The sequence below is a fragment of the Neodiprion lecontei genome, chromosome 5 (genome assembly GCF_021901455.1).
Source record: "Neodiprion lecontei isolate iyNeoLeco1 chromosome 5, iyNeoLeco1.1, whole genome shotgun sequence".
In the NCBI taxonomy this organism is placed as follows: domain Eukaryota; kingdom Metazoa; phylum Arthropoda; class Insecta; order Hymenoptera; family Diprionidae; genus Neodiprion; species Neodiprion lecontei.
The window spans coordinates 2,229,135-2,243,301 of NC_060264.1; the positions used below are offsets into that span (position 1 = coordinate 2,229,135).

Genomic DNA, 14,167 nt, shown 5'->3' on the forward strand with positions numbered 1-14,167 from the left:
AAGAGAAAAGTTGTTTTCGCGTTAAGAAATATTGCCGTTGAGGCCGGAATGTGAATAAAATCTGAACATCTTTGACGAAATTTCAATACTGATAAAAAAATCTCTGAATATGTTTCAATACCGTTAAACATCACTCTTGAAAATGAGAAATATCACGACTTATTATGGCGCCATTAAATTACCTGAACGAATTATTGTGGTGCCATCTAAATAGATATATTCGTTTGATGGGTTGGCAACGCCGCTTGACATACGTTACAAGATACACGAATCAATTCTGCCGCGCAACAATGTAGGCCCGCGGACTTTGGAATATAATCTTTCGGTGAGAATAGGAACCAAGGGAGTTACTACGCGAAATATTACAGCAATACTTGCGCCTGTATCACGCAATCAATCATCGACTACTAGTTTCAATGCTGCGCATTGTTTTGTCTAGTGATAATAATTGTTACCTGCGTGCGATGGGCGGCCTTTGATTTCCGGTATTCGTTCTTTGCTCCATTCCAATCGATACTTCAACGTGATTCCGTATTGTTCTCAAGAAATCCAATTCCTATTTTCTTCGCAGGAAACCGTCAAATGCAACGGGCAATATCTGTTTTGTACCTGTCCCTGTTTCCGACTGTTATTCGAAAAAATTCGACTTTATTCATACCGACGAATTCCAATTTTCGTCGTAGTTTCAACGTGGCCTTCATTATAAAATTATCACAATGAGCTTGATATGTTTAGTCCATGATTGAGAACCTTTTGGCTGCTTTCTAGAGTCTCTTTGTTGCGTAACAAACCGTATGATTATCGAACTGCGAAAAAAATGCCAATCAGTTTTGAGTGAAGAATAAACAAATTATAGTTTAAACAAGTAGGCGAAGATGGCGGGGTGGTAGAGTCAACCGGTGACGCCATCCGTGATGAAATTCAAAATTAGGCGCGAGATTTAAATGTGGAAACAATTCGTTAGACCTAAACGAGTGGCATTAAATTAATTAGATAATTGAGCTCGATCAACCGAGTTCATTTTTGATAGTTAATAATGACATCATATGATCTTTCATTTGTAACTGCAGGATATAAATGATTTTTTATTATTGAAAATAGCATTAGCATAGTTATTATAATAGTACCTAGATAGTGTCAATTCTTTCGTAATAAATATACGTAAAACTTTAAAAGGCGATTACAATATTTACGTGCGTTACACGTCTGCATTTAAAAATTGTATATAGAAAGTATCGCGCTCAGTACCGCAAAATTTATATTTTTTTTTCTTACTATGGATACACACAAACGCGTACCTAGCGTAGGCGACGGTGTAGATAAGTATATTAAAGCCACGAGTATTTCACTTCAGTTTACCATTAATTATATATACATATACTTATACATGTATGTATGTATAATCTAAATACTAGTTTAAATTCGTGATATAATTAGAAAAATTTATCGAACGTTAAAAAGAATTCAATTACTAATAGATACACTACCTGGCGTGATCGAATCTCGAATACATATACGTGATGACGGATGAAAAATTATGCCGTATAATGCATAAGTTATTTCCGGGGTCGACCACTTCGCTGCATGAAGCAACCCTTGAAGGAATTCAGTCTTACGTCAATTTCTCCCTCCTCCAACTGCGAATAAAATAAGATCGTTGTGAAGCTTGAGCGATATGAACTTTTTTTTCCTACGGTTCGCTGTGCAGCGCTTACCTGGTCGGGAAGGTAGATCTCCTGGTAACAGGATGGCGAAACGCATTCCCTGATGCATCGCACCTTCGTTATGCTGTTACCCTGTTGCTGCAGCATCCTGCAGGCTCCGCTCTGCTCGCAGGCCTGTTCGAACTCCCTGAAGAGCAGCTCCTGTTTCAAAGAGAAAGGATACAAATGAGGACAATCATGCTTCGAGCAAGTAATATTATTTTCTGCATTCAAGGAATAGGAGGAATATGGTATATCGTATTACTGTTAGGCAAGTTTCGTCTTGCAAAACGGAAGTAAGTAAGCTTGATGCTACCCCCGGTGATAATGATTTCTACGAATTTTTTTTGAGGAAATTTGGACATTTCTTACAATTATGCATAGTTTCTCATGAAAACTTGTACATTTTCATGAAAATTTGTATTCTTTCAGTAAAAAAATCTACAAGCTGCTGCAATTTTTGAAAATTTACGAAAATTAACAATTCTATACGAAAAACTAGGCATGTATTTACACGTTTTTAAGAATCAATACGAATTTTGATCAAGAACGTTCGAAATTTGAATCAAGGACGTTCGTGCAGTATTCCTTTCCAACCGACTCCGGCAGGTTGTAGGAGGGTAGGGCGGTACTTCGAACCACTTGCATTGTTATGTCTGGCGCGGTAGCTGTTCGGGGACAATTGGCAGGGCGATGAGTCAGCAAATGAGGGCCAGGCAGGCACTTTTCATCTCTTTGACGACGAGTGCCTAATTTGTTTGTGTGTACAAGCACGCCGCCGCACGCGTAGGAGCGGCGCATGAACGGCCGCTTCGCCGAGAGTAGCGAAACGGAAACGAACGAGAAAGACAGAGAGAGAAAGAGATGCCTCGAGCGCCGTTTCAACCGGATGAAAAAACGGCGCCGTAGTCGATGAACACTAAGCACAAATCCCGCGAGCAGAATGAACTGGATCCACGGACCATTGGGCGGATCGCAGAGTTAGTTCAGGGATAACCAGTTTGATCCAGCATTTGTTGATAGCAAGACACCGGCAGGAGTAGCCGGCATAATCACGTCTCGCATCCTAGCATCCCATTGCAAATATAAAACACCGGGACCGATCGACGGGAACATCAATAAGCCCGTAGTTGCGGGCCTTGCTGGATAGTCTTCCAAAACGAACCTTCGAGAATGTCGAGGATAACCGGGCTCTGGCCTCTCCTGGCGGTGCTCCTCGCCTGTTGCACCCTCTTCGGTGAGTCAGACTTTGTTCAAACGTACGTTCACGCATATCGTAACTCATGTCTGGACGATTTAATAGACGGTTCGACGGCCATCCAGTGCTACGAGTGCAACAGTCACACGGACAGCCGGTGTCTCGATGACGTTCTTCCGAACTCGATGAAGACGCAATGCCACGACCAGCACACCTTGTGTAGGAAAATCGATCAGATGATCGAGTTTAAGGTTAACGGTCGTACGTTCAACTTGCGTTATATACCCTACGTCATTTCCTCGATGATCCGATGATTCGGTCCGACTATTTCTTACTTCCAAAGTTCTTGTCAACGGCTCAATATCATCTTGCGACGTGAGCTTCACGTTTCGGAACTTGTACATTTAGATTCTGATTACAGTTCCCGAGGATAGACGAATCGTAAGATCGTGCGGATGGGACGAGTCAAAGTACAAAGGCGAGTGCTACGACAGGAGTGGATTCGGTGGTATACAAAGGGTCTGCTCGTGCACAGGTGATAATTGCAACGGCAACGGTCATCATTCCTCCTCCTTGGTTAACGTCTTGTTATCATCCGTTGCTCTGTTTATTCTAACCAGAGAGATATCCGCGTTCTAAGATTCGCAGCTCTGACGCACCCGTTATACAATATTGACGCCTATAAAAAAAATTACTCACGTCAGGTTTTTTCTTGTCTTTTGGTTAGTTGTTTGTTGCAGGTTTTTTTATGTATTTCCAGCAAGCAATTAACCAAAACTCTATATATCTCTATAGTGAAATATAAATTATTTTCATTCAAATATGACGCGGAATAAAGAGAGTTTTGACTATTATTATTAACAATACTATAGGGTTCTAAAAATTTTCAAACAAAAAGTTAATCAGACAATGAGGAATTGTGTATAGATTAGTTTTTAACCTTGAGAGGGTCGGCCTGGCTCTTTCAGGAGTCAGCAGATAATTCGAAAAAATATCGAATTTCAAGGGAAAAAAGTTGGCCCTCTAAAGGTTAATATACCAGTCAATAACTTAATACATCACGCGAATTTGCAACGATAATGAAAATTTATATCAGACCAAATATATCTGTATCATATCTAAATATACCTAGACGCATGTACACACAGAAGCTGAGAGTGAATGAAATTGTACTTGTAATGTACGTATAATGAAAGATGTTTGTATTTTTGAAAGTCAAAAATTTTATAAGTATGAATGTATATATATGTGAAATAAAAAAAAATTTTCCGAAAATAATTTGTGTCCAATTGTTTTTCACGTAATTTCTAAGTATGTTCTACATTCCGTGAAACACATGACAAAGGAGATGTTGGGAACTCTATGAGTAACCTTACCGGGACTTCGACTCGAGCCCTCGAAATTATTGCTTATACCATTCGGTCATGGAATATGAAACTTGATTATATACATGTATGAATCGTCAATCATATGTTGCAGGACTAATACTGAAAAAGTGAATTTATTTCGAAGGCTACACTGTTAGAAAAATTTACCTAAGCATAATGTCCCAGCAAGTCCACTTTATGTTTGTGTTATTAGCTACATTTCTGTTAGTAAATATGCCGCAAATTATTGAAATTTTAAAATTTAACTTGTCATATCAACATTTAATTTGTAAAGTGTCCTTTTTTTTCACTTAGTAATATATTAAAAAATTGATAAAATCAACCCAAAAACTGGAGTGGATCTGCTGTGACATGTTTTTTCTAACCGTGTGTAACGTACTTATGTGAATGACGATTCCCTCTGCTCTCAGAACCGTGTAACAATCGTTTTATCACAGAATTGTTCGGTGCATGTTACGTTCTCACTATAAACCGGAAGTAACCTGGATAGTACGATGGTGAGGCTTCTTTGTAGCTCACTCAGGTCAGAGGAGGGATAATTCGCCGGTTACATTGTCCGACGCATGGTCGCGGATTGGGAATAATCGGCACAGGACTATGATTCAGTGTCTGATGATTTTTTTTCTTCCTGTCCGTTGCGGAGCGCCACGCGTTGCCAGTTTATTAGGAGTGGCACGCGAATGGACGATTTGCGCCGACTCGACGGGTGAAGTCAGCGAGGATTTGAAATAGTCCTCGGAAAAGATGTGCTCTGGCTTTGCTCATGCATTTGCCAAGTATCTTTCGTCCGGTTAGATGCTGCACTTGGTAAAAAGTCTCTCTTGACATCTTCCGTGCACCGATCGGATTCCCACCGACCTTAATAAACCCGGTTGCTCGAAGGGCAGGTAGACGGCGAAGTGCGGAATGATCTGGACCCCGCGTAACCACTTGACCAATTACTAAGTTCAGAGGTGACCAGTTCAATCCAGTGTCCGTTGATGGCAAAACACCGGGTTTCGCCTGGTGCGATGCCTCGCATCCCCGGGTCCATCCCACGTCCGAACAAGGAGCACTCATCACCGGCATTCACGATAAGCCGGCCGTTCGTTGGTCTCAGTAGACGTGAAGAAGTTTGTAAGAATGTCGCCGGGAACGAGGATGGTCCTTTCACTCATGTTGCCGATCCTCGTCTGCGCCTCGATACTATTCGGTGAGTCTGATTCCGCACGCTCTGCACTCGTCGCCAATTGTTACAATTGTGTCTAATTGATTTTCATGCACCCGCTAAGGCGATTCGAGTGCCCTGGAGTGCTTCGAGTGCAACAGCCACATCGACAAACGGTGCGCCGATTCCGTTCCTCCCGACTCGCTGAAGAGAATATGCCACAACAACGAGAACGGCATCAAGTACAGCTTGTGTCGGAAGATCGATCAGACGGTAGATTTCTCCGTCTACGAACGTGAGTCCTGCGATTTTGCATCTGCACATCCCACACCCCGGATCCTCGATTAAGTCGAGATTTCGACATCCTCAATGAACTGTGCTTGCGATTCCAGTGAAACCGGAGAGACGAATCATAAGAACCTGTGGCTGGGACGAATCGAGGTTCCGAAATCAGTGCTACGAAAAGGGTGAATACGGGGGTTACCAGAAGGTCTGCTCGTGTTACGGTAACAATTGTAATGCCGGAGATGGCCACACGCCCATCTTCTTTCTCGTCCTGTCGTCATCTTTCATTCTTGGCATCCTCACGAGAGAATTGTATACTTTGTAATTTGTAAGACTGCATTGTGCACTGTACAATCCGCAAGTCCTTTTGCTGCATGCGGTTTTTTGATGTTCTAGTCGTTGCTTTTGTTCGTTGTTTTCTGTAATCTTCGTCCTATACGTTTTAACGAACAAACCAAATCATTCATCTATTAAAACATTACGTACAGGTGTATAAATTATTATATTTGTCAAAACAGTGCAGGATACAAATACATGATCAGTTGTTATTGGTATACACGTGTACCTGTGGTTGAAATAGATTTCTTTCCGCCCCGTCACCATACCTATTCTGATAGAGTGGGAAAATATTTAGCCTTCTTACAGACGCCACCCTATACGCACTGCAGGTACTAATCACGCTGTATGTAATACTTCCTTCGTACAATGTATGCATTGACATCATCCTCAAATTACGCAACGCGTCGGGGGCGGGTGTCTTGTGAGTGGCGTGAATACCTCGTTCTGAAATTATGATTGGCACATCATTTACCGTATTAACAACCATTAGGAAATCAAAAGTATAAACCCTGTTTAACAGTTATCCAGATTTATATTTATATTGGAGAATTTGGATGTTGTATTCTACGTTGAGAGAATCCCGTTTTGGATCAGTGCGAGGTAAATTCGTACATGCGTGCGAATTTACAGAAAATCTACGAGCGAGTGATTCAGTTACGCAATGAAAAAATGTGCCGACAAATACTACAAATTGAAAATAAATTAAATTTCCAAAAATGGATTGCTTATCTACTTCGAGGAAACGATTATCAGGTTTGTTTTTTAATCGCTGAAACGCAAAATAGTGTCACAATTCTGAAATTCAAATTGTTGATTCTGATGAAAAAAATATCAAACAAGAGTCTATATCAATCTGGGATACTTTCCGTGTCAGTGTTACGTATTTCGTTTCATGTAACATAGAGCGCTGTACATTTTAAACATTTTTTGATGGTCAGTTCAAATTGTAGCGCGTGGAAGCTGTCGAATTAGTCACACTCAAGTTTATAAACTTGTATTTACAATTAGGTATCACGATTAGGCAAGAAGGTCTGCATATTTTTATTTTATTACGCATGTCAGCGAAGTCTGCGTTGGACTCGTTCGCATGAGAACTATTAATAATTCATATTTTGATACACTTTAATCCTACGTCCCATCGCCGTCCCATTGCATATTAATTCGTGACTGACAAATGAAGTTATATCACACAAAGCATGCTGTTCTGCGTTATACAAATTTTTTTACGTCAAATTACAAATAATAGCTGGACTTGTTAGTTGTAGAATAATTTTCTTCTTTCACGTAAAATATACATCATCAGTTTTTCATACTACATATACGTTTCAGAGAATGTTCAAATGCTTTCTCATCGATTATCACGATAATTTCAACAACTGATCCTTAGCTGTCGTAACCCTAAAAGTGGTGGCATCATTGTTCAAAAAAGCGAAGTGATGCTCGGTGCAATTTTTACGCCGCAATATTTATGCATTGTAGATAAAAAACGATGTAAATGATTTTTAACTTTTTATCATTACTTCTTACATTTACGAACTTTTCAACACTGGCTCTGATTTTCTTTCCGTCCGTTCATTCGCATCGTAGTACAGTCATATGAGGTGAAAAAAGGAGTAAACCTCAAAATCGAAGATAATAAGCTATAAACTTGGGTAAATCTTTGTTTTGACATTCTATAAGTCAGCTGAAAATTTTTGTAGAATCTCGTGTACGTGAGTCAAGATATTCGAGGTAAAAGGTTGTAAAACCGGTTTTTTGTAAATATCTTGTCTCCTTTGCTCTAAATGACATTTGGAGTAGTTTACAAAAGTTGTAGAGCATAAAATTCTCTGCAAATTTGGTCTGACGCAACGTTTTATACAATTAACCGTTCTTGAGATATGAAGCTAAAAGTGGGAAGCGCTTAGCCGTAGGTATGATAACGCTAGGTCAACCGTGGAATGAGTTTCATTATTAATAGCAGGCATGTGGCTTATATAATAATCCTCTTGGGAATTAATTAGTAAAAAACCATTAATTATAGTAGATAACTAAGGTTTCATCATAATTACAATATTTTTAGTAAATAATTAACTTTATAAACCGTAATAAGTAGTGGATTCCATGGTCATCTTCATCTCCACGTAATCCTGACATGGTTCAAGCGACTTTCTATGCTATTTTTATACTCATGCAAATCACTTAAACCATCAATCAAATATATCGAGATCGACACTCGCTTTTGTTTCTGTCTCCGTAAACTTTTCACTGATCTGTATAGATCGGTGTAACTTCTGCATAGAACGCTGCTTCTCTATGATATCTTTAGACCTACAACTTTCTATTCGGACGTTATGTATCTGTGGTCTGAAAGCCAGAGGAAGAAAATTCTTCGTTATTACATACGTACAACATATTATACACATCATTGATTGCACTGAAGTAGAGCTGAAATGAAAGCTCTTCAAACTCGTATTCTCGAATTTTGCAGTTAGTTGTGAAATGGGGGGAAGGGGGAGGGGGGACATATCAATGAACCCTAATGAAACTCACTCAACTTCAGACTGATTGATTAATTATAAAAGACCCAACTTTCGCTTGACAATTATAATCCAAGTTACTCTACGGACCCAGATGATAAAACAATTATCTTCTACGCTTATACAGTGAACAGAAGTTCACTGTTTTATCATCGGGGTCCGTAGAGTTACTTGGATTATAATCGTCACACCAGAGTCAAGTCTTTTATAATCAGCCTCTCTAAACTCGAGTGAATTTTATTAGGTGCCATTGATATGTGATAATATTGTCGCCATCTAGGCCAATAAGTCTTCTCTTCGCGGTAAAGAGACTGCGTCGGCTTGCACGTGGGTTTATTTTTTACGTACTTGGCCTGACTCTGTTGACGATGAGTCTCTTGATTAGGCACCAACGTTATCAAAGTGAGATAATACATTTTATTCTGTTTGCGGTTTCTAATAACTTAAATAAAGTTCAAAGATCACTATAGTTTATCCAGCGTTTATCCAACATTATAATATAACGCTGAGCCCTCGTATCGTCCATTCCGAACGAGTCCGTCATTCGTAAACCGTGTTCAGAGTTCATAAAAAAATGTCGACGCCAAGATCAGCCAGGCTCGTGTCTCTGCTGGCGGTGTTCCTGGTCTGTTTCTTCATTGGTGAGTCTGATTTTCCACATTCGTCGCAACAATTGTAATCCACATTTTGCGGTATAACAGAAGGTTCGAGGGCGTTGGAGTGCTACGACTGCAACAGCCATATTGACCCCTTGTGCGCCGATGAGATCCCACCCGAATCGGCGAAAAAGCCTTGCAACGAACTTCCTGGTGGTTCTGGGTACACCCTGTGTCGCAAGATCGAACAGACGATCGATTTTTCAGTCAACGACCGTTAGTCCGCATCCTTTTTTTTATCACGCTCTTTATTTTACGTCGTCTGATATGCCAAGGCTTCGAAAACTTTAATTGACCTCTTAATCGCAGTGGAACCTGACAGACGCATCGTAAGGATGTGTGGTTGGGACGAATCCAGTTACAGCAACTCGTGCTACGAGAAAAGGCCGTCTCCAGGTATCGTACAGAAAGTTTGCGCCTGTCGCTACGACTATTGCAACGGTGGTGGTTTTTCATCCTGGTGATCCTTACCCGAAAAAGCTGGTGCAATTTTACCGCAGGTTCAAATTCTTTGTTCGTTTCATTTTTTCATACATGAATAAAGTACGTAAGTAAAGGGAGAAACTATGACGTTGCTGAGAATTGTCAAGTTCAATTAAAGCGATCTTGCTGAATCAGGAGAGCAAGAGAGTTCTGTCGTAAAACTTTATTTCTAATCTAATTAGAACTAGGAGATTTTCTTTCCCACGCAAACGTACGAGGCGAAAATTACATCTGTTACGAAAATTGAAGGCTGAAGACAGGCGTGATTGTTATGCTGCTGTCGTATTATCACGTTGTGTGTACTTAACCCGACTAGATATCGATGAATATTATTATACGTATAAACTGTTTCCCCAGACTCGTTGGGTCAAATGCCAAGATAGCGCATGGAGATATACTCATGCGATAAAATTTACTATCCTGCGATAAAAATGAACATTGATGTGAACAACGTTTTGTTGGGATGAATGTGTGCATGTCTGACGCATTTCGTAAAATCATCATACCCGCCGGAGCTGCATGTGTGCAGTTATAATTATCATTTAGTTACGTATACCAAATTTGTAAAAATGACAGACAACGATATTTTTTTGCACTTCAAGACTTGTTTTTACTTCACTATTACCCGCAGTAACGTTCAAAAATGTCTTTTTAAAATTGTTAAACGTATCGTGCGCAGCGGCAAGTACTGTAATTTCAAACAGATAAAGACGTGCATAAAATGATAAACCGTGCAGGATAAGGCCTGTCCCAAAAATATAGGTATGTATGTACCTACAGACATACAACTTTGCGACGTGGTTATGATACTATAGTATACGGCGCGTGAAAATTTCGTTCATTTTGACCAATTCAACAATCTGACTTACGTTTTTTCCCGTTTCCTTGTACGGAAATTCCGGAAACGTGAACGTCTTCGAGGTCCCATCGGCGGTTCGTCCTGTGCGAAGTTGACCGAAGATCAGCAGGATAATCGCGAGGACGCGGGGCGTCGCGGCCGCCATCTTTTCACCAACGGGATCAATAAGCGTACGGTGGCGACTCCAGTGTTCCCGGCGAACGAGATACCGACGCGCCGAAATTACTCCTTACGACTTTTCCACCGCTCAACCCCCGTCGCCAGGTTTTCTTCAGGTCAAATCTGAGGTCAAATGTCAGTCTTCTTTCCCGGCTCTTTTTTTCAACCTCCATAAACCAGAAGTGGATCCGGCTTTGATCCCCCAGCATGGCCCTTATTATACCCATTCACGTTTTCCTCTGCGTATAAAGGGGGAAAAATAAACTTAACAAAAACTGTAAGATTATACTTTGTTTCTCTATAATTTTTCGAGTACGGACCTTTTGCGTGTGGTTAGAATTTTTCGCACCTATTCGTTCTGCGATCGAAATAGCCATTTTCATCCATCTGTCCGTGTCGACATTACATTTTCGAAGGCAGCTTGGATGTGAGTAAACCGTATTCAGGCGTGACTACGCATGCATGAAGATGAAACAGTGAATGCAGGCGCGCTGTCCACAGTGCAGCAACAAGTTAATCTATAGGAACTGGAGCAGTGGGAACGGAGGCGCCTGATCGGGAATCGATATTCATAACCTCGATTCGTGTGGCCCATCAGTGTCAGTCTCTGAACCACACCGTGCGCCGTCGGCGAGGAATGGGACGAGGTACATAATCGTGTGGGGACTCATTCGGGTGTAGCGATGTATGTCTTTCTCAGCGGTCCACGGACTGCAACAAATGTATGAAGGGAGTTTTAACCATGCATTAATATTCAGTTTCAACTGTAATACTGTAAATTGTAACATATTATATAGATCTGCACACCATTGAATCACCACTCACGGCACATATCTAGAATTCTCTATATACGCGTGCAATGCGGTCAATTTATAACTCTAGTCACCATCCAGGTGTAACGTCTGACGAAGCATTACAGCGGTGGACTCGACCCGGAGTAACTAGGGTTCTAATTAAGCAGATGGTACACACCGCGACGTACAAATGGACGGATAGTACGTACCACCTATGTCACATGATGGATGAACTGTGTACACACGCATATTTATGTAGTTCTGTGTTCCTATATCCGCGCAGAGTGAGGACACAGGCCCGGAGGCCACGTTCAGCCATGGATAATACATACCTATACGTGCAGAAGTGTAACTAACATCAACAATAAGAGCGAAACTGGAAGACAGGCACTCTCGCAACTTCCAGTTGTACCCCATCCTGCAGGCATCTATACTCTGCGTAGTCAGATACATAGGTATAAACGCCAAGCGCACAGGGTGTTCCTGATCAAACGTAAGTTGTACATAGGTTTGTGGGATAGGTACAGCTGGTTGAGTTTTCGTCATAGGTACTCTCTTTTGCCCTCCGCACGACATCGATCACGGTCCCTGCAATGCAAATAAAGCGTGAAAATAAAGGTAATTACTCGGTAAAATCGACCGAATTTCATCGTACAGACGAATTATATCGGCGGACGTAAATTGTACCTACGTGAGATTGTCAACTCAGCAGTTCAAAGCCAATATCTTCGAATTTCAAGAGGCCTGTATCTGACTCAAGAATGACTCGAGCTAATTAAGTTTAACCTCTTCCTCGTTCTTCTGCAGGAGTCTTCAATTCCCGTCGGCTAGGATGATCGGCGCTGCGCGGTGCCTTTGCAGCTGGTATATTCAAGTAGTAGAACTCGGTAACAAGGCAGGCGTGGACTGCAGGAACTGACAGCTCGGCCCTGCAATTTCAGTATTATTATACACTACCTACTCGCACATCCATTAGAGCTGAAATGTAATTTGGAATCAACATCGTATCTAGGACACGAACGGCAACAATGCGTACCGTATGACTTCGTGTACATATTTATATTGTATACGTATGCACCTTATTGTCAAAATGATTGATTTTACTTCAATAATGCTCTGCTACGTCTTTTTCGAAGACCATAGTATCAGTCGCTCTGACCATCGATCATTGAATATAATAATATTTCTTTTACATAATTCTCATTGACATGAATTTAAAGCTCATAGACCGAAGGATTCGAGCATTGATTAACCGCATGGCTCCGGTACGTGGAGAAAGATTTAATACGGTGTTAAAACGCCTTCGTCGACGAAAATACGTAATCATGGAAATATTGTAAAACTCACGACTCGCTCCACGCCGGACCCTCTACCTTTTTGTACGTTGAACTTCAATTGCTCATTCCTCAATTTTCCCTGACGAGAATCGATCGTTCAAACTGTCGCACGTCACTGTTTCCCTTTTCCCTAGTGTCGATACTCATTGTCGACGGGCAGTACCTCGGCTTTTTATCGGTGCCGTCGTATCCGTTATTATACAGGTATTTTTCTTCGGTGATAAAATTAACAGAAGGATGGCTTGTCGAATGCAAGGACCCCATCAAGTCCTTTATATACACCGCCCACGCTGCTTTTGCCGCGTCACCGTCCGTGTCGTTCGTGACGCTCTGAAATTCCCATTCGCTATATTATACACCAATCAAACTTTCTAAGGACTATACAATACGTCATATTACATGTATGTAAACATGGGTATATGCAGATGGGCCCAGCCTTTGTCGGGAAGAATTATTCCGAATTCTTGAAGGCCGTATTGGATTATTCGACAAAGGTGAGCGTGTACCGAAAAAGATACAACCGTGCAAACAGGTGCGGTTTGAACTTTCGAAATTAATATAATTTCCCCGACTGTTTTATATACCCACCCGCTTATATGAATATTTGTTTCCCTGTGTTTCCGAGCTTTAATCAAAAGTAAAGGGCGCACGTTTGTTTTCAGCCGGTGGGCTCCAGCTCACATACATATAGCAAGCCCCAAAAGCTCCGCCTGAAACTTTATCCTTCTTCTATTCCCGCTTTTCCTTTTTGTCTTTTTTCCCGTTAACTCGTGAGTTTTCTCGACGATGCGAAAACGGCGAGACTCGACGATGCGTTCGGGCTGGGCTACCACTTCGAGGAGGTTTAAGATAGGTAGGCAAGAGGTGTACCTACCGACATATTATTGATCTGCTTCAGCCCCCTTGCCCTCCGCCCCGCGCACCGTGACCTACCGATGCGATAAAACGGCTCCGTTCGCACGCGTCGAACCGATCGTCGAACGAACGTGACCTCTGCTCATCTTACATACTTATTACATACCCGACGTTTTTAATGCCCTCCTCGCTTAATAGATTTCCTTCAACAGGCTCCTCTCGCCGTGATAAGAGTTCGATCCATCGCCTCTGTCGCAGGTCCAGCTGCAATAATGATAAAAGAAACGCGGATCATGTGGAGCATGAACTATTGTATTTTTTTTTAGTTTTCTACGACATACGCTATCGAGTCCTGGTCTTATAAACATCAGGATTTCAATCGAGAAGTGTTTTAATTAGTATTCGAAGTTGAGAATTTACGCGATTGCGTTTCATACCAAACTTG

The 14,167-nt window shown here is 41.3% G+C and overlaps 3 protein-coding genes and 1 long non-coding RNA gene across 6 annotated transcripts; 3 read left to right on the forward strand and 1 right to left on the reverse strand.

Annotated features, from left to right (window-relative positions):
• Positions 1-1,072: 1,072 nt before the first annotated feature.
• On the reverse strand, positions 1,073-11,419 carry LOC107228024. Of its 2 annotated transcripts, XM_015669366.2 has the most exons (4): positions 11,057-11,419; positions 10,588-10,975; positions 1,716-1,865; positions 1,076-1,637 (listed from the first exon to the last, which is right to left on the reverse strand). In XM_015669366.2, the coding sequence occupies exons 2-4, from the start codon at positions 10,720-10,722 to the stop codon at positions 1,557-1,559; spliced, it is 366 nt and encodes a 121-aa protein (XP_015524852.1). In that variant the 5' UTR covers positions 10,723-10,975; positions 11,057-11,419; the 3' UTR covers positions 1,076-1,556. The 2 variants fall into 2 exon arrangements, with proteins under 2 accessions (XP_046596045.1, XP_015524852.1); XM_046740089.1 differs by lacking the exons at positions 10,588-10,975; positions 11,057-11,419 and adding an exon at positions 2,869-3,119 and having other exon boundaries at positions 1,073-1,637.
• On the forward strand, positions 4,965-6,275 carry LOC107228021. Of its 2 annotated transcripts, XM_046740088.1 has the most exons (4): positions 4,965-5,096; positions 5,177-5,481; positions 5,561-5,731; positions 5,829-6,275. In XM_046740088.1, the coding sequence occupies exons 2-4, from the start codon at positions 5,270-5,272 to the stop codon at positions 5,905-5,907; spliced, it is 462 nt and encodes a 153-aa protein (XP_046596044.1). In that variant the 5' UTR covers positions 4,965-5,096; positions 5,177-5,269; the 3' UTR covers positions 5,908-6,275. The 2 variants fall into 2 exon arrangements, with proteins under 2 accessions (XP_046596044.1, XP_015524849.1); XM_015669363.2 differs by having other exon boundaries at positions 5,064-5,481.
• On the forward strand, positions 8,856-10,319 carry LOC107228023. Its single transcript, XM_015669365.2, has 3 exons — positions 8,856-9,220; positions 9,281-9,451; positions 9,545-10,319. Exons 1-3 carry the CDS (start codon positions 9,154-9,156, stop codon positions 9,697-9,699), a joined length of 393 nt encoding a protein of 130 aa, XP_015524851.1. The 5' UTR covers positions 8,856-9,153; the 3' UTR covers positions 9,700-10,319.
• A 51-nt stretch (positions 11,420-11,470) lies between the features above and the next one.
• Positions 11,471-12,727, forward strand: LOC124294530. Its single transcript, XR_006904414.1, has 2 exons — positions 11,471-11,731; positions 11,814-12,727. It is a non-coding gene; the product is annotated as an uncharacterized LOC124294530 (long non-coding RNA).
• Positions 12,728-14,167: the final 1,440 nt, after the last annotated feature.

What these genes read in the sequence shown, in the direction of transcription:
- LOC107228021 (XM_046740088.1), top strand. Translation starts at nt 5,270, where the DNA reads ATGGCAAAACACCGGGTTTCGCCTGGTGCGATGCCTCGCATCCCCGGG. An exon ending in CTGCGCCTCGATACTATTCG is followed by an intron (nt 5,482 to 5,560) that starts GTGAGTCTGATT and finishes GCACCCGCTAAG; the next exon opens with GCGATTCGAGTGCCCTGGAG. An exon ending in AGATTTCTCCGTCTACGAAC is followed by an intron (nt 5,732 to 5,828) that starts GTGAGTCCTGCG and finishes TTGCGATTCCAG; the next exon opens with TGAAACCGGAGAGACGAATC.
- LOC107228023 (XM_015669365.2), top strand. Translation starts at nt 9,154, where the DNA reads ATGTCGACGCCAAGATCAGCCAGGCTCGTGTCTCTGCTGGCGGTGTTC. An exon ending in CCTGGTCTGTTTCTTCATTG is followed by an intron (nt 9,221 to 9,280) that starts GTGAGTCTGATT and finishes GCGGTATAACAG; the next exon opens with AAGGTTCGAGGGCGTTGGAG. An exon ending in CGATTTTTCAGTCAACGACC is followed by an intron (nt 9,452 to 9,544) that starts GTTAGTCCGCAT and finishes TCTTAATCGCAG; the next exon opens with TGGAACCTGACAGACGCATC.
- LOC107228024 (XM_015669366.2), bottom strand. Translation starts at nt 10,722, where the DNA reads ATGGCGGCCGCGACGCCCCGCGTCCTCGCGATTATCCTGCTGATCTTC. An exon ending in ACAAGGAAACGGGAAAAAAC is followed by an intron (nt 1,866 to 10,587) that starts GTAAGTCAGATT and finishes TCTTTGAAACAG; the next exon opens with GAGCTGCTCTTCAGGGAGTT. An exon ending in AGATCTACCTTCCCGACCAG is followed by an intron (nt 1,638 to 1,715) that starts GTAAGCGCTGCA and finishes TTTTATTCGCAG; the next exon opens with TTGGAGGAGGGAGAAATTGA.